General features: G+C 38.0%; 1 protein-coding gene across 1 annotated transcript in view; it reads right to left on the reverse strand.

Moving 5' to 3' along the window:
• The window catches only part of bicd1a (bicaudal D homolog 1a), a 36,655-nt gene that overhangs the window by 10,382 nt on the left and 7,273 nt on the right, over positions 1-19,000 (reverse strand). Inside the window, 4 exon segments of the mRNA XM_073853710.1 lie at positions 58-1,155; positions 3,616-4,086; positions 7,431-7,583; positions 9,910-10,122. Of these exon segments, the coding sequence (XP_073709811.1) occupies positions 58-1,155; positions 3,616-4,086; positions 7,431-7,583; positions 9,910-10,122 (1,935 nt within the window).

Consider the following 19,000-nt stretch of genomic DNA (forward strand, 5'->3'; position numbering starts at 1 on the left):
AACCAAGAGATATTGGAATCTGTTAGTAAAGACACAAACTTAGCTAATGCCTCCCACCTGTTTGTTGGCTTTGAGGACAAGGCGTAAAGTGGCAATCTGCTCTCTCTTGGTGCTCAGGAGGGCTTTGAGCTTCAAGATCTCCTCCATGCAGGCTTCCTTGTCTTTATCCAAAATGGGTGCCAACTCTTGTGCTGCAGCTCTCTGCCTGGACAGCTGGAGCGATCGGTCTACGGCCTTCTGCAGATGTTTAATCTGGTCACGGATGATGGCGTTAAGGTTGTAGATGTTCATGGGCTCCTTGCGGAGATCTCCGGTCTCTGGGACTGAGGAGGTGGAGAGTAATGAAGAGTGAACTGGGGAACCGAATGGGGTTTTGTTGGGACTTCCCGATCCTTCTCCCAAGGGTTCCTTTGATGGAGAATCTTGAGGACTCTTGGACAGGTCTGATGAGTTAATGGCGGCAAGACGGCGAGCTAACCGTGGAGAAAGCAGGGCTCTCGGGTCATCCGTGCCTTTGAGACTTCCGCTCCGCGTGACTCTGCTCTGACGGTAGTAGTCCAGCATGACGCGATTTGGCGTCTCGTTGTTGCACAAGCAGACGTGATGGTAAAGCTGAGCGAGTTCCTCGCTAAACGTAACCAGCTCATCCTGAGCAGCATTCAACATACTGTTACTCTCATTAGCCACACCCAAAGTGCCTTGAAGCTCCGCCTCCAGGCTATTAACACGCTCTCGGCCCTCACGGCAAGCTTTCTCTAAACGCTTCACCTGCTCTTCCAGAGCCTTTACCTTTCCTTCTCTGCGGTTGCACTCTTATGATTGGCTCTCCACAGATTGGTTATACTTTTCTTTTAAGGCTTTAAGCTCTGCCTTCAAGTCAATGACCTCAGTAACGGCGACTCGATATTTACACTCTAGGATCTCTATTCCATTGGTGTCCGTCTCATACTCACAGCAACCGTTAAAGAGCCCATCACACTTTTCGGTCTCCTCCGTGTCAAACTCCTTGTCGCTATGAAGACGCTTCATGGCATTGACACTCTCGGTGAGGCGGTGAACGCGCATGTGCTGCTCTGTTAAAGCACCCTGTGTATGTTGTAGTTGTGTTTGAGACTCCTGCAGGTTGGTAAGCAGAGATGCCTTTTCTCGCTCCACCTAGTGAAGAATAATATAGAAGAATACGTAATATCACTATTTGTTACAAATGTAGCATAATCACAGATGTGATTCCTCCTATTGAGCTCAAGTGCTGTTTAATTGCTTTTTGATCAGTCATTGCAAAAGAGTCATCAGCCATCTCAAACTATTGATTCCTTACTGGACGAGATCCAGGGAAAACAAAACAAAAGAAAATAAATTAAGAAACTGAACAGGGTTGGTGAGAAACATTGTGGATCAATGGCAGGTAATGTGCTTGAGATACAAATTATGTGTGTATGAAAAGATATATGTGAGAAAAGGACATGTCCACTAGGCAACAAAACTCTTTGAAGGACAAGGCAACTAATTTTTGCAATGGGAGTCGACAACAGGCTCTTGGCTATATTTTTGGCTATATATAACAAGTACATTCCCTTGACGAGTCCCTCAGACACAAACATGTTATATAATAGTAATATATTTTTTTTAAATGTTCTATTGAGCCTATGTGGATAAATTGATGAGTGATATCACTGAATTACTTTATCATATGTGACTGAATGGATTATCAGTAGATTGTATCATTTGTAAATTTAGTTTAAAATACAATTTATACATTTATAAATTATGCATCACTGAAGCGCGTTGGGGGTGGTGCTGGTGTATTGAGAGGGGGGCCCAGTTTAAAGGGCACCTAATATGCAAAATCCACATTTACAAGGTGTTTGGACATAATGTGTGTTGGCAGTGTATGAACACAACAAACCCTACAATAAAAATAAAAATAATTCACCCGTTCCTTGTTTTTTAATCCCCATTAAACCAAAGCAGTCTCATTAGACATCAGTGGAAGCCGGTGACTTTTTTCGAGGGAGCACGATGCTGCGTTAAACGCCTCATTCGCGCGCCGAGAGACCTCCAGACGCGTGTCAACGCATCTTCACATTGACTTAACATTGAAATCACACGTGCTTGACGCCTCTACTGTGACTAGGGGTGTCACGATTCTCCAAATCCTCGATTCGATTACATTTTCGATTCTGATGTCACGATTCAATTCGATTCTCGATTTTTAAATGATTTTTTTAAAGACAAAAAATGATATGCCTTTATTATTATTATTATTATTATTATAGTTTCACATTAACATGCACAGTGCGTGCTTTTCCTCGCATGGGGGTTTGTGGGCTTTACTTTACACGAGAGAGCTTGTAGAGAGAGAATTCCTTCTTGCACGCAGATGGACTTAATGCGCGCGTCTTGGACTCATATTATCTGAAATAAAACCGGCGCGTCATAAGCAGCTGCGCTTCTCTCTGTCTCACGTGCACGTGCTCTCGCATCTGTCCAAAGTCTAAACATAAACTAAAGTAATAATCCTTACCTATTTGTTCAGTTTTATGCGTTTCATGCGAGCTGAAGCAAACTATCCCTTTTGCTTAAAATATAACCGGCTGCATCTTGGCGGCTCTCTTGTGCATGTGCAGAAAGCTGCGCTCTCTCCGAAGGCAGATCACTAGGTAGTAATCCGGTTTATGATATGCATTTCAAGGAGTTGAAGCAATACATCCCTCGTGTTTAAAATATAAATCGCGTTCCGCTGGATGGATGTTTTTAAAGGCACTTCTGAGAGGTTTATTTTCCCCGCTTGGCAAGCCGACCGGACGTGACATGGGGCGTGGCAGCATCGACGATCCCATTTTTTAATTCGAAGTTCGAGGTTGTAACTTAATTTCGATCGATTTAGATTTAAAATCGAAATCTTGACACCCTTAACTGTGACTGGTGTAAACGCAGCATAAGACATGCCGTTTTGATTCTCTTATCAATGTGAGGTCACACTGAAAGCCCCGCCCACTTACAGTCCTGCATTACCATAGTTTCCACCCTCAGCAAGTTGTACTCTGTCCACTAGATAGTATTGTCTCAGACTGTATGAATCAGATCTATTTAAACTGAAAGCGCTCACTGTCTTTTTGTAAGAAAGTGAGGAGCTGTAGCTCATTTGCATTTAAAGGTACAGACATTAAAGGCGTTTTTGCTCACACCCAAATAGGGGCATTTTGGACATGTTATAATAAATAATCTGTTGGGTATTTTTAGCAGAAACTTCACAGACATATAATGGGCACACCTGAGACATCTTGTAAAAAGGCCATAATAAGTGCCCTTTAAGAAATTCTATAAAATACATTGATTTATCATAAATTCTGTGTAATTATTAAACATCTAATAATTACTAACCAACATCACTATATTGTATCATTTAATAAATGTGTTTAGTTCCAAAACTAAGTTTGAGATTGTTTAATGTCATAACGTTCTGTGTGTGTGTGGGGGGGTGCAAAGGTAGGCATCCTACCCAAGGGTGTGTGGGGTGTGTGCATGCCCAAAAGTTTGAGAACCACTGCACTAAGCCATGCTGTACTCCACTGTCTTGCATATTTTATATATTTGTGTCATGAGGTGACTAACCTGTAATAGCTGTTGTTTGAGTTTCTGTATCTCGGACAGGTTCAGCTCGCTGAAGAGATCAGATACAGGGTGCAGCACTTCGCCCTTCCTGCCTCCAGGTCGATGGAATTCACCATTCAACTTCAGTCCGTGCCCATTAGACTCATTACACCGGTTACTATCCTCATTATTGGGACTCGACCCGGAGGCAGAAATGTTTGCTGTCTCATCTGAAAACTTCAGCCCCTCCACGGCAGAGATGGTCAGGTGAGTGCTGGGTCCATACACGCTGTCTGTCAGGCTGAGATGATGGGATAGCTCCTTTCTCAGGTTGTTTTTTTGTTCTCTCTCATTCTTCAGAGCGTCCAGTGCCTCATCTAACTGGCCCTCGGAAATGTCTTTCAAACGCAAGGCGTCCTCCAGCTGACTGTTGAGGAGCACCGTCTCCTCCTCAAGGACTTTAATTTCGTGCTTTAAACCCTCGTATTCTACCTGATTTTGAGAGATTTGAGGACAAGGTTAGGTAGGTAGTGAATACAATAACAAGTTAATTGCACTGTAAAATGACTTTCTTACTTAGTATTTTTGTCTTATTTTTAGTACAAATATTTAAAAATCAAGATGCATTTTCTTGATTAGGAAAATGACCTATAGAAAACAAGTATCTCATAAGAAAAATTTTCGTACATTTTTCTTGAATTAAGTGTTTAAGAAAAAGTAAATTTACTGTATTTTAAGATTTTTTTCTAACCCCATTGGCAGATTTTTTTTGTATTAAGCACAACTTCATTTACATTTTTTTTAATCTGTATTTTTTTTGTCTAAAAACTAGACTTATTTTCTACGGTCATTTTTCTCATCAAGAAAATGCAAGGTGTACTCTAGAATTGCTTAAATACCGTAAAGCCGCCTTTCCATTTCACACGACATTCACATTTTAAATGCACAAGCCTTTAAAATTTTGAATGGATTTGACTGGTTGTCAATGTTTTATATATCGTTGCTGTCCGATGAAAACCACGTATGTCCATTTTGCCGATTTTGAGATTTTTCGACGGATTGAATGTCCAGGTTCATTTCCGTATACAGTATGCGTCACATATTTAAATGGCCAATGAAAAGTTGTGAAATCATGTCATCTGATTTTCACGTATATCCATTTGGTGTCAAAGCTGTCAATCACTCCACGTATCTCCCGCCTGTGAAGCGTCTCGCCGGTCTCTTAAAGTTTCATCGAAGCTCAGCACTGGATATAGCCGAATAAACATAGCCTGTGAGACAATATCTTTCCTTCATCGAGGTAAACGTTCCCCCTGACGCCAGACGTACGTCTAAGAGTGACTAAATTACGGTAGGACTGTGCAAACAAAGTATCTGTCTAGCATAGGTGTTATTTACGCTGGGGACATCCCACCACTTTTTGAAGGCGTTTGGTTAAAATGTTCTGAAAATCAAGCGATGCTTAAGACTGGTTTTGTGGTCCAGGGTCACATATGTTGCGTTGTATGCTTATGGTGTGTTTTCTTGTACATAGTAATCAAATTCATTGTAATCATTGACCAAACGCGCTGCTGTTTTCTATGGTATGGTGCTTTGGCACTGTCCGGTTGAGCTATGGTTGCAGGGACTGTTACATGTGTGCAGTCGACATTGTTGAGTATTTTCTTGTTGTTGACTAGCCTACGCTATGCCCATTTTTGATGCGCCGTTATTCAATATTTTCCCCATCCTGCAATAATGTTTTTTATCTGATCTTTTGTCCCCACCACTTTTCAACACAAACTGACGCCCCTGCTGTCTAGCATTACCATGTCAGTGTATTGATTCATTGTCCCTTCATATATATATATATATATATAGTTATTTATTCCAGATAAAATGGTTAGCAGGTGGGTGATTCTCTGAATTGGGTGCCCTTTAAGTCCCCCAAACTTACTTCAAAGATTTTTAATTAAAGGAAATCACAAAATGCATTTTAACGCAATCAATTAATAGAACCAGGTGCCTTTGCATTATAATGCAACAAAAAATGCTTTTATTTAATTTTAATTTATAGATATGGGTTGCCGAAGTAGTAGACAACAAGCATACTTGCATGTCCCCACTAACCATCATTACATTTTCATTGAATATCAAACAAATAAAAACTGCAATTAATGCAAAATAGTTACTGCTAATTTAATCATACTTGGGTTTACTTTAACTAAAATATACATATGTATATAAAAATGCATTAATTATATATGAAATTGCAATATTTATACACGTCCTCCAGTTTGTTTTCAACCCCGTCACGCCATACTATTTACCCCCCTATAAAAATAACGGATCAATCCCTGTGGCATCACACCCAGAAAGTGATATCACACAAGTCTCTTGAAGAACATGCTGCAAAGAAAGGCAAGTGTCAGAATCTTTTCTTACATTTATTTCATGTTTTTCACTGTCAGATTAAGATTGTCAGGCTCAACATTTCAACTCTGTTGTATTACTAAATGATAGTAAACAACGGTTTAAGAAATTAAATAAATGTTTTTGCAAAACATTAAACTTGTATGATTTCCTAAATGCCATGTGATGCTACTGTCTTAGTTAAGTACGGAGTTACAGCTACTGTTAGGCAAAAACTTCAACCCCGTCACATTCAACCCCGTCACATTTTTATTATAACAGGGTTGAATCGTTGTGACGGGGTTGAAAATTTGACACTTTTTAGTAGATTACTCAATTGTAGACTTGTTATGTGACCTGTTAGAAATAATCGATTATGGTATTTTATGTTCAATAAAACCAAATTGAAAGATCGATTGATGTTTTTAATCAATTAATCCTTAATTCTTTTGATTTAATGTTAAATACTTACTAAAATGTTTGTTTGTTTTTGCCAACTTTAATAAAATACAATTTTATTGAATGTGATATCATTAATTTTACAGGTAAGAAATCCATGCTATATTAAATGATGATCATCACTTCACCCCTGTTATCATTTTCAACCCCGTTATGCTGAGTTCAACCCTGTTATTTGATAGTTTTTATTAATATTTTGGTGATAAAACGACAAATTAGGTCAAAGTTTGTTTTGCTGTGTGCAGAATTTACAGGACAGTCTGAAAAAATATGAAAGCCTGTTTAAATTCTAATGTTAACGCATATTTTGTGATAAGATATGAAGACCAATGTTAGATACAGTTTTCATGACCTGATTTGGTATTCAAATGGTGAGCATTAAAAAAAATTCTACATGCAATAAATGATATCAAACAAGGGACATCTCATTGAAAAGCTTCTACAAGAATTTACTTGAAAATCTTTTTAAATCATATTTTAACAGGGTCCAAGTCCAAGTGGAAAAAAACACTCAATATTGATTAGAATTTCATGCCTGAGGTGGGAAAATGTATTTTCTTAAAGGTTTGACTAATCCACTATCACATGAAATGATCAAAAATATAACTATTTAAGGTATATATTTAAAAAAAAGTATGACCCAAAAGGCACCCAATTCAGAGAATCACCCAGGTAGAAAGGAAGTGTGTGTGTGTTTGTGTACCTGGTAATTTTCACGTTGTGGGGACCAATTTTCCTCACAAAGATAGGAATAACAGTATTTGTGTGACCTTGTGGGGACATTTTGAGGTCCCAATGAGGAAACAAGCTTATAAATCAAACAGAATGATGTTTCTTGAAAATGTGAAGTAGCAGAAAGTTTTCTGTGATGGTTGGGGTTAGGGAATGGGTTAGGGAATAGAATATACAGTTTGTACGGTATACAATGTATTACGTCTATGGAATGTCCCCACAAAACATGGAAACCAGAATGTGTGTGTGTGTACCTGATTTTGTTTAAGTGTTGACACCAGTTTCTGCAGAGTGATGTTTTCCTCTTCAAGTTCAGTGTAGTCCTGCAGGAGTCTTGTCTCTCTGAACTTATACTCTCTGATTTCTTCTCTCATCCTGTTCCTCTGAAGCTCCAACATCTCATTGTTCTGAAAGAGAGATAAAAGAGGAATAAAGTGAGTGAATCACTTGCACTTAAAGCTATTGAAAGATAAATTCTGTTAGAGTTAATATAAACATGAATAATAATGAGTGCAATATCTACATGACTGAGAGACCAATGGGTACTAAATAACACATAGTAATTATTAAAATACATTTAATTAAGACTAGTAGGGTTTCTAAGGGTTTATACTGTATTTCAAGAAGAATGACATGTTCAATATCAATTCCTGATATAGGCTATTCTGTAAAAACATGCCTGTGTATATGTTAGTGAGCATCTATGTCATAAAGTGTTGTGGTATTTATGTGACCCTGAAAGTTGAAGAGCATCAAAGTTTAATTTCAATCTTTTAACATGGCCTAATCAGTCAATATTAAGGGAAAACACCACCGTTTTTCAATATTTTACTATGTTCCTTCCTCAACCCAGACAAATCAATACATACCTATTTTTATTTAATGCGTGCACTTAACCTTTGTACAGCGCATCGTGAATGTGTTAGCATTTAGCCTAACCCCATTCATTCCTTAGGATCCAAACAGGGATGAATTTAGAAGCCACCAAACATTTCAATGTTTTCCCTATTTAAAGACTGTTACAAAATAAAACGTGACGATTTTTTAAGCAGATAAAAAATGAGAACTATATTGTATGGCATAGTGCTCTTCCGCCAAACAATATAGTTCTCATTTTTTATCCGCATAAAAAAATTCCCACATTTTATTTTGTGCCACCATACTTAACTACTCAGTCTTTAAATAGGGAAAGCTTGAAAGTGTTTGATGGCTTCTAAATTCATTCCTGTTTGGATCCTAAGGAATGAATAGGGCTAGGCTAAATGCTAACACATTCACGACGAGCTGTTCAAAGATTAAGTGCACGCTTTGAATAAAGATAGGTATGTATTAATTTGTCTAAGTTGAGGTAAGAACGGTGGTGTTTTACTTTAACCTCCTAAGACCTGGATGTCCACATATTGTTTGCACCATAATACTTTTAATTACTTAATTCTGTGTAAATGGAACCTGTTGTACACAAACATGGACTTACACTGCTTCTTATTTAAAGAAAAATATTTGGTTATTATATTTATTGGTTCTTCATAACTCCAAATAGCTGAAAGAAATCTGGAAAAAAAGACAAACCAAAGCTCGGGTCTTAGGAGGTTAAAGATACCAAGTTATATTTTCACAGAATGTTCTTTACATTATGTATGGTCACATATGGGTATGTCATGATAAATCTTTGTAGGGAATCCAAAAGGACCCATTAGGCTTACTTATAGAAGATTTATGTCTTATAAAAGAGTATTTATTAGAGTATTTATTGAGCGTGTCCACACTTGAATGGAAAGGAATGCTGGGTAACAAATTGCTTTCCATCAGAGGAAACCCTCATGTCAGCACTTATTTCCTTACAGTTCATTTTATAAAGGAAAGTCACAGCACAGGCATCCTTAATGGATGAAACAGAATGTGACATACTACAATGACATCTCTATAGTACATTTTCTTTCGTGTATGTGAAAATATTGATCATAATTGCTTTATTCTCATCTTATACAGATAATTAAACAGTTATTAAAAAGAGCATCACACATTGTCATGGTCTGAAATATTTTGGTCGTCCTGACAAATGACCTTTCCGTGAGCTGAGGTATTGATTACTGTACACAATACCACAGCTCTCCCAGAGGATATCATGTCATGTATTCAAAGCCTTGTGGTGCTGTCCTGTTTAAACTCCAGAGGATTACTGACCAATCCCAGTACTGTGCTATAGTAGTAGTCGTGATCATAGGCTTTACACAATGAAGTATCAGGAGCAATGCGGTACTTTACTGGAGGAAATCCAGGGAAAATGTAAGGTATGTGACCGTGGTTTGAAATTCTTAGTGAAATTCTCATAGGTCTGCAGTGACTGTGTTTGTGTACTGTTTGTCTTTGTGCCGACCTCAGGACATTACTGCCCCAGCTTAGCCATGGATTTGCCCTTTACAATGGAATCGGGCGACAGTGACACCACCATTCGCTTCCAATGACTGCTGACACAAATGGCTGCCCTTAAAATGACTCTTTGACCTTTCAACCTTGACAAAGTTTCAACCAGTTTTGTAAAATGCACATTACAGGATGGTAAACCCTAATAAATATATCTATTTATGCATTTGGCAGACACTTTTATCCAAAGCGACATGCAAGTTATCAGTATGTGTGTTCCCTGGCAATTAATCCAGTTGAGCAACAAGAACAAATGCATGAAAGAAAATGCAAGTCATTATAAAAATATACTTTACAATACAAACCGACCTCTCTGAGTTCCTGTCCCAGGATGTTGAGACGTTCGGTCTCGGCTTGAGCGTTGGAGGCCGCGGAGCTGCTCACTTTAAGCTGGCTCTGTAGATCCACTAGACGTCCCATGTAATAGGCTTCTTTAGAGGCGGACTCCCGCAACAAGGTCTCCTCATGCGTCTCACCGTCCTCAGCTGTCTTACGTTGGTTGGTGTATGCCTGACCGAATGCCTGCAGGGAAAGACAGAAAAAACAGCTCATATTTAATTATTTGGGTTTACATTCAACAATTAGATTGTATTAGAGTTAAAAATTATGTTGTCAAGCAAAGAAACCTTTGCACAAATCTTAGCCAACTTTGTACTCAGCAAGATCTAAAGCCAAGAAGCAATGAACTGCCAAGATACAGATTAACACTCTGTTTGGCAATGTCTGTCACTGATTTGAATTTAGGGTGATTTGAAACATGATATTTGTGACCCTGTCTGTGAAAAAACCCAGCTAAAGTCATTTTTGTGATTCACTGTTTTCTACATAAAACCCTGTAAAGAACATTCTGTTAAAGATATAACCTTGATATCTATACTATTTCTTTTTAACAAAGCATTCAAATAATTTGTCTAGTAAATATACTTATCCCGCGTGTCCAGAAAAAAGCATTCACATAACTCGTTTGGGTAATATACTTATGCCGCAATAGCTAGCCTATCTGGAACCAAGCATATTAAAAACCACAATACTGTGTGACACTTGCATTACACATGAACATGTGATCCGTGTTAAAATACATATATATTATGTTTTAATCCCCATAAAACTTTAAACATCGTACCTATTATATAATATATACTCTGTAGAATCAGCTATCTCTGGCTCTCTCCCAAGTGTTTTTCCCCTCCTAGGACTATTCCCACAGGGGTTTTCTCCTAGGGTTTTTTTCAACCCCTGGGAAGTCCGCTGACATTGGCTTAACTTAGCACCCTCTCACATACGTTACATTATTACTACAATTGCCAGTATGGTTAATCTTAACCGCTGTATTCTGTTGCTTATGTTTTATGATTTTTCTGTGTTTTTTCCTGCATCTATTAATGTTAAAGGAATAGTCAATTTTCTTAAAAGAAAAATACAGATAATTTACTCACCACCATGTCATCAAAAATGTTGATGTCTTTCTTTGTTCAGTCGAGAAGAAATTATGTTTTTTGAGGAAAACTTTGCAGGATTTTTCTCATTTTAATGGACTTTAATAGAGCCCAACATTTAATACTTAACTCAACACTTAACAGTTTTTTTCAACGGAGTTTCAAAGGACTATAAACGATCCCAAACGAGGCATAAGGGTCTTATCTAGCAAAATTATTGTCATTTTTGACAAGAAAAAATATGCACTTTTAAACAACAACTTCTTGTCTAGGTCCTGTCCTGCGTGACGTAAATGCATAGTGATGTAGGGAGGTCAGATGTTACATATATGAAACGCACATTTGCAGACCATTGTAAACAATAAACTGACACAAATACATAATTACAACAACAACGTCGGAACGGTCCTCTTTCTCAATACTTGTAAACACTGGCCCGTAGTTTGCGTTCGTCCTCTGTGACCTCTTGACGTCATGACGTATTGCGTGGGGTCACGCTGGCGAATCACAGGACCGAATCTAGACGAGAAGTTGTGGTTGAAAAGTGCATATTTTTTACTTTTCTTGTCAAAAATGACAATCGTTTCGCTAGATAAGACCCTTATGCCTCGTTTGGGATCATTTATAGTCCTTTGAAACTCCGTTGAAAAAAACTGTTAAGTGTTGAGTTAAGAATTAAATGTTGGGCTCTATTAAAGTCCATTAAAATGAGAAAAATCCTGCAAAGTTTTCCTCAAAAAACAATTTCTTTTCGACTGAACAAAGAAAGACATCAACATTTTGGATGACATGGTGGTGAGTAAATTATCTGGACTTTTTTTAAGGAAATGCACTATTCCTTTAAGCTGCTTTGAAACAATTAAACAATTGTGAACAGAGCTATATAAATAAAATTGAATTGAATTGAATATTGACTGAGTAAAGTCATGTCAAAGATTGAAATCAATGTGAAATTAAATTTTGATGCTCCTAATCTCATTATTAGATTGAGACTTTAGCCTGGATTTCACAGACAGGGTCACATCTTCTAAGCACAAAATTTTCATAAGGCGCAAAAAGTTTAAAAGTTGTAAAAAAATTCATTATTGCAATACATTGTGGGGTTGAATGAGTGCACTCATGTCTACTATGATTTTGGACACCACAAAAAACTGATTTTCCCTCAAATAGTGCACTATTTAAGGGTATAGGGGGCTATTTGGACACAGCCCCTGACATCTAGCCAGAAAAGCAGCAGAATTATGAAAACATCTAAATATACAGTATATACAAAAAGCTTCAGAAACACATGATGTCACTGCCATTCATAATAACAATTGAACAAGCAATTGACACACAGATGGATATCTTCCCAACAGCATGAATGTCAAAAATAAATACATTTCCATAGACTCATTTGCCTGATGACACCGAATTAACCGAAACCGATAATCTCTTGTGACACAAGGAAAAAGATTAATGAGGTTTGGCATACACAATGAAACGGAAAATTTAAAATCATCAATATAATATTGAACTTTCAGTGCTCTAAAAAAGATGATTAACATAAATGATGTTTGGTTTATCCACTTTTTAGCTATTCCACCTGTACAGTTCAAGTGCTGCACTTCAAGGTAACCGAGATATTATTTCACTTCCTCACTCTGATCAATAGAAACAGTGTTCCCATTCCCCTGACACAGGTTCTGACGCCATGCAGATCCGGCGCTTCATGACTTAAGCCTCCTGTCTTGATTGGAAGACCACAGTGATGGTAAACAGGAAGATGACTGATCCAATATTACCCACCTGACCTGCCAAGTCTCTGTTCTGAAGAGCTGTCATGGTCAAGTTGAAATTCTATGGATTATGCTAAGCTATGCTAAAAGTGCTAGCCCAAAGATCAGCTGAATAGATTCCAAAATATTAAGTATCAAATGTTTAACTCTAGGGGAGCTGGAAAATGAGCATATGTTCAAAAAAGTGCAGTGTCCCTTTAAGACTGGTTTTGTGGTCCAGGGTCACATATATACAGTGCAACACATACAATAGCACATGTACAGTATGGTTCACTGAAAGCACCAAAATAAATCAAACGCATCACAGATGGTAATCTACTGTTGCAGATTATATCACGTCTATGTTGCTCAAAGTAACTGGGCCATTATGAGCTATATCATAACTGGGATGAGTACCAGCAGACGCATCACATCAAACCAGAAAATCAATGAAGAACTTGTGGGAATAGAGGAAGATATGTGTATATAGAGAAAATATAGATTGAGAAAAATCAATTGTAGTTGACAACAGCTTTTAGCAACTCTGACTGAATAAAACAGGTGGTTGAAGAGTTGCTGATGTGAGGAAAGAAAACGTCAAATACTGGAATTTCCCAATGAGCCTCAATTCCTGTCATTATTATTATCATCTGAAAGCGATATTGATTGTTTTGCTTTCATGTAATACAGTACAATTACTATCGTACTCTATTTAAATCTAATAATACTTACTGAATACCATGAAAATTGCACTACAGTAAAAAGAATTGGGCTAAAATTACTGGTTAGTTTTTTTCTGAAATTACATGAATACTATCCATGACTACATGAGAAAAACATGGAGCACCACTAAACAGTTTTCAGGGACATTAATTTCACAGTAAAGTCCACAGTAAACAGCTGTGAGTGTAACAAGCAAGAAACAAAAGAAAATCTGCACCAACAAAAGAAGTTAATCCATTAACACCGACAGCTTGCGTTCTTTTATTTTCTGTTTTCCTTTGATAACCAATCTCTGGGGAAAAGACTCAAGCAAAAATGGAAACACGGCTTTTGATTCATTTGGTGACAGCAGTGTGAATAGGACCTCATTGTGATTCAAAGAGCCTGTCAATATCCCAGTATCCCTACTGAAGGCCCTCTGCCTCACAGCTGCACCATGAGAGAGAGAGAGAGAGAGAGAGAGAGAGAGAGAGAGAGAGAGAGAGAGAGAGAGAGAGAGAGAGAGAGAGAGAGAGAGAGAGAGAGAGAGAGCATTGATCTTGACTGTATAATGTAGAGGCAGATGGTTTGTGAAGGAAATACGTCCACAAAGCCCACCACCTCCATCTGGTTTCAAGACAGCCACACTGTGATGCTCACTCATGACCACACTCTGTAGAAGCTTTAGCAAACTTTATAATCATTCCAAGTTATTAAAAATGTTTAATGTGTGTATAATTTTCCTCAATATCTACTGCTTGTTATAGCTCACAGGCTGAAACGTCCCCCTCACTGACTGATACATAGTGCATGCAATGACTGAACTTGACAGTTTCAGTCTGACTGGCTGATTTCTAGGGGTCAGGTGGCATTGCTATTGTTAGTTCTGGAAAACACAGAAATTCAAGGTTTCCAGACTGCTGAGTGCTTCTGAAAGATCATCAGAAATCGTTCAAGGCCGTTACAGTACTGGCACCACTGAACACATGAAATATTAAAGGGTCCATATTCCTTGGGTAAAAAGCACATTACTTTGTGTAATACAATGTGTTTGCGTGGTTTATGGTTCAAAAACGCATTATTTTCCACATACCGCACATTTTTGGCGCACATTAAAGTCCCGCCCTTCTGTAACAGGTCGTTTTGTACAAGGCTCATTGTTCTAAAAAAGCGCGGTCAAGGCTCATCGTTCTAAAAAAGCGCGGTGTCAACCGATTGGCCAGCTATCCAGTGCGTTGCGATTGGCAGCTATCCAGTGCTTTGCGATTGGCCAGCTATCCAGTGCGTTGCGATTGGCCGAATACCTCAATTACTTAAACGGAAATGTGACGCTCCTTACCATGTTATAAAAGATGAGCTCCAAAAGCTATAGTGAAAGCCAGAAGATATTATCGTCTTTATGAGCCGGAATCTGACCCAGAAAACACAGATGGCTTAGTTGATTGATCAACTTTACCAGCATGATGTGAGCAGAACGTAACAAATCGGTAAGGTAACGATACTAAAACACTTTTAAAAAGAAAATCTCTTTGGACTCGAAACTTTACAGATCTTTAATGTGCATAGACATCTTTTAAAGAGCACCTATTTCATTACTAAAAACAACTTTATTTTGTGTATTTGGTATATTCACAATACATTTATATAATACCATATACAACATAACACATTGGGTGTCCGCGTGGTTTATGGTTTAAAAACACATTATTTTCTACATATTGTACATTTTTGTAGCTGCAGATTTCACTCTCTTCCTGAAACGCACGGATTTGAAAAACTCTGTGTCCCTGATTGGCTAGTCTCAGCCTCAGACGTCACGCCCACAGACTGTTGGCTGAACGTCTGATGTTTTTCGTACGCTTTTCTGGAAACCCTGTGAGAATGTCAAAGTCGTCTTTGATTAGTTGAAATAAACCGGATTTCCAGGAGACGCGGGTGTCGCGATTAGTTTCGGTCCCTGGAAAACAAAGACGTTCCATTGAGGAAGAGAATCAGTCATGTTCACGTGGTTAATAAAAAGCAGTTATCATGATCAGCTAAACATTGGATTCTCAAAAATATGCAAAGTTCGCAGCATAGACTCTCTAAAAGACGTCCAAGAGTTTTGCTTAAGGCAGTTAGTGGAGTCAAAAAGTTCGGTTCTCCTGAATTGCTTGTATGTGTTAAAAAGTGGAGAGATATGCTTCAAACAGACGTTTAACGGGAGCGTCTCATTGGCGTGGCTGTTGATGAAGTGCACAACGTTGTTCTATGGTGAGTAATGTTGTTTATTTAGATGCTAATTGGTTGCGGCTGGTTATTTCAAACTGACTTGTTGCCAGCCGGCTCGTTATTGTGGGGAGTCCGAAACGTGACGATAGACGAAACAAACTGTGATTGGTTGTTTGACATGTCGGTCAAACAGCTCGTTGGCGGGCTTTGTCCAGAAAAAGCAGCGAAAAACACCAGACCTTCAGTATCCTTCAATAAATGTATTGAAGGTCTGGCTACGCGAGACTACTGAAAGATGTTAACAGGAGTTAACTTACAGGCTGTGAGTCCGAAGCGAGAGAAATTATGATAATGTCTTCGTTTAGAGGGTCATCGTTTACTTTGGTGTTTGTACCTTTTGCATATCGTTAACATGTACTAATACACACCAAAGGAAATGTAAAATCGTGAATAGGTGCTCTTTAATAGTTGATAAGTGTCAAGGCGCAATATATTTGATTGATCCTATGCCTTTTATCTTATTTTTAGGTCAACGTGTAACTTGAAACAGTGGCTGACTAGACAGATTAGACAACAGTAGGTGTATGACTGGATGAGGTGACGTGAGCTTTACAGAGACTAGACAACAGGAAGTTTGACGTGTGCAACAGCTGAAATAACATTAACCATCATACTGTGTAAATATGGATTCTCCTACATTCATGTGAATCATTTGTGTGCATAAGAAATAAATCTTTTAAAAAAATATTGCAGAACATACAAAAATGAACAAATAAGTGCAAATAAATAAAGGTTTTAAAATCAGACTAAGGCATTAGTTCCTGTGTGTGTGTGACAGCGGGACAGTAGTCTGTTCTGTCTCGCTGCCAGCACAATTCCTAAAATCCCAATTATTTCTGCAACTAGGTCACAGTCAAACCTAGCATCCTCCGTCTCAATCACCTAAGGGTACTAGAGGTTACTAGTTAGCCAATATCTGCACCCATTTAACTTCTACAGAATACAAACACGTCACTCAAGTTTAAGACAACCACATGCCATCATAACACTGTTAATACTTAACCTAAATTTTCATTTGCCTTCAACTATTGTATTTCTACCATATCTAAATCCATTTGACAGATTAACCCCTAAAATCAGCACTTTATTCACTTACAGCATGTGCTTTTCTTCAGTAAGGTGCACATTCTGCATAATGTTATTTTTATTTATTACACGGCTCTCTGGAATGCTTGATTCTGATTGGTCAGTTGAGACATTTGCAGGTTCGTTCTTTTCAAATAATAACCGCTCCAAAGTAATAACGCATAGCCGGTGCTACTTGTATGTTTTAAATCCCTCCGCGCCAACGAAGATTACTGTTTGGCGCCATCTTGTGACAAACACTGGACAACCGCAATTAAGAATGGAAAATATTGACATTCATTTTAACATGTACGGAAAAAACAAAACATTTAAACAGCTGATAGAAGAAAGAACAACAACAAGACACAGAGAGCTTACTGAGACTGAACTTGACAAAATAGAGCATGACAGCTACGAAGCCAACACACAAAAAAAACAGAATGGGCATTAAAACTCAAAGACTGGCTAAAAGAGAAAAAATGGAGACAGACAAGTATGAAGCAGAGGATCTTAATAAGGTATTACGATCATTTTATGCATCTGTGCAAAGTTTTGCGGAAGGATAAAAATGTTAATTTAAAACAAATATGCCAATAAAATGTTTCAAATTCATATTCATGTTCAGTTTTTTTTCTTATGTTGCAAGTAGCCGTGTAATAAGCGGGATAATGTAGAGGCAGCCGGTAGTTATCGGGTAAATAAGCCCCTTCAGTGTGATACAAAACCCTCCGCTTCGCGTTGGGACCTGATCACACTGTCGGGGCTTATTTCCCGATAACTACCGGCTGCCTCTACATTATCCCTTACAAATGCAAAAGTTAAACTTACCGTATTTCATTTAAGCACTTTTGACTGCTTACGGCCACACATTTTTCTGGAGTGTGGGTCACATAAATTGGAGAGCGAAAATAATTGGCACAAGAAATTTCTGCATACTCCCAACTAAGAACCTCACAACTCTCAAAAATACATTAAACATTATGTAGCCTAAGCAAAAATGAATCCTCACATAAATCATAGACAAATTGTGACATCAGCACATACACTGCTGTAAGCAAAGTGAACTCATCGGATTTGAACTCTTCTAAATGACTGCATCAGTTGTCCTACGAAGTGTATGAAAGTCAGAAGTAATCACAAAGATTTGGATTAACAAAAAAAATAAAATAAATAAATAAACACACACACAGTCCACAGTTTTTGTCATACAGCAGTTGTTCTTCCTAAGAAATGCCATCTTTCGTCTTCTGTACATTGTCACACCCAGATGTGAAAAGCATTAAGTGTCAAACAACGGTCTGAGTCTTCCCTGAAGCAACCATCAAGCTGTTTCTCAAAAACGTACTGAGCTGTTTCATCGCCGGCTGCCTACACAGGCAGCTGTCAACATAAACAGCATTCAAACCAGAAGGGAACATCTTATGTGACATTCATCATTAGCAGCAACTTTATTAACAATCACTCAAACCACACGACAGACGTCACAGACATCAGCTTGTTTAAATGTTAACATGATGGACTAATGGGTTAAAGGAATATAATTTACTAATCCCGATGTCAATCAAGATGTTTATGTCTTTCTTTGTTCAGTCGAGAAGAAATTTTTTTTTTTGGAAAACATCCTTTAGGGAACATAGTTTACAGTTTCAATGAAGTTTAAAATTGCAGTTTCAATATAGCTTTAAAGGGCTCTAACGATCCCAACAAGGCATAAGGGTCTTATCTAGCGAAACGATTGTCATCATTTTTGTAAAAAAAAGTACTTTAAAATACAACTTCTCGTCTTGCACTAGCCACGTGACACGCCAGCAAGGTAACACATGACGCTATAGAGAAAGAGAATCGTTCCGACATCATGGTATGTGCAATGATACTAATTATTGTCTTTGAGCATTTTATTATTTAAAATGATCTGCAAGTGTGCATTTCACATATGTAACCCGTGACCTTTTAAAGAACAAGTTCGGTATTTTACACTTAAAGCCCTGTTTTCAGATTGTTTATGATGAAATAGAACGGTTTTGACTGAAATTTCGACATATGCGGCTGCCCCTGAGTTGTTTTGGTGAAATTGACGATTGTTTATAGATAAGCTATTGCTACTGCAAAATACGTATAGAAGATGACTGATAACACTTGTTGTTTAGTGATTCATCATCATGACTCATG

Source organism: Misgurnus anguillicaudatus, chromosome 15 (genome assembly GCF_027580225.2).
Source record: "Misgurnus anguillicaudatus chromosome 15, ASM2758022v2, whole genome shotgun sequence".
NCBI lineage: Eukaryota > Metazoa > Chordata > Actinopteri > Cypriniformes > Cobitidae > Misgurnus > Misgurnus anguillicaudatus.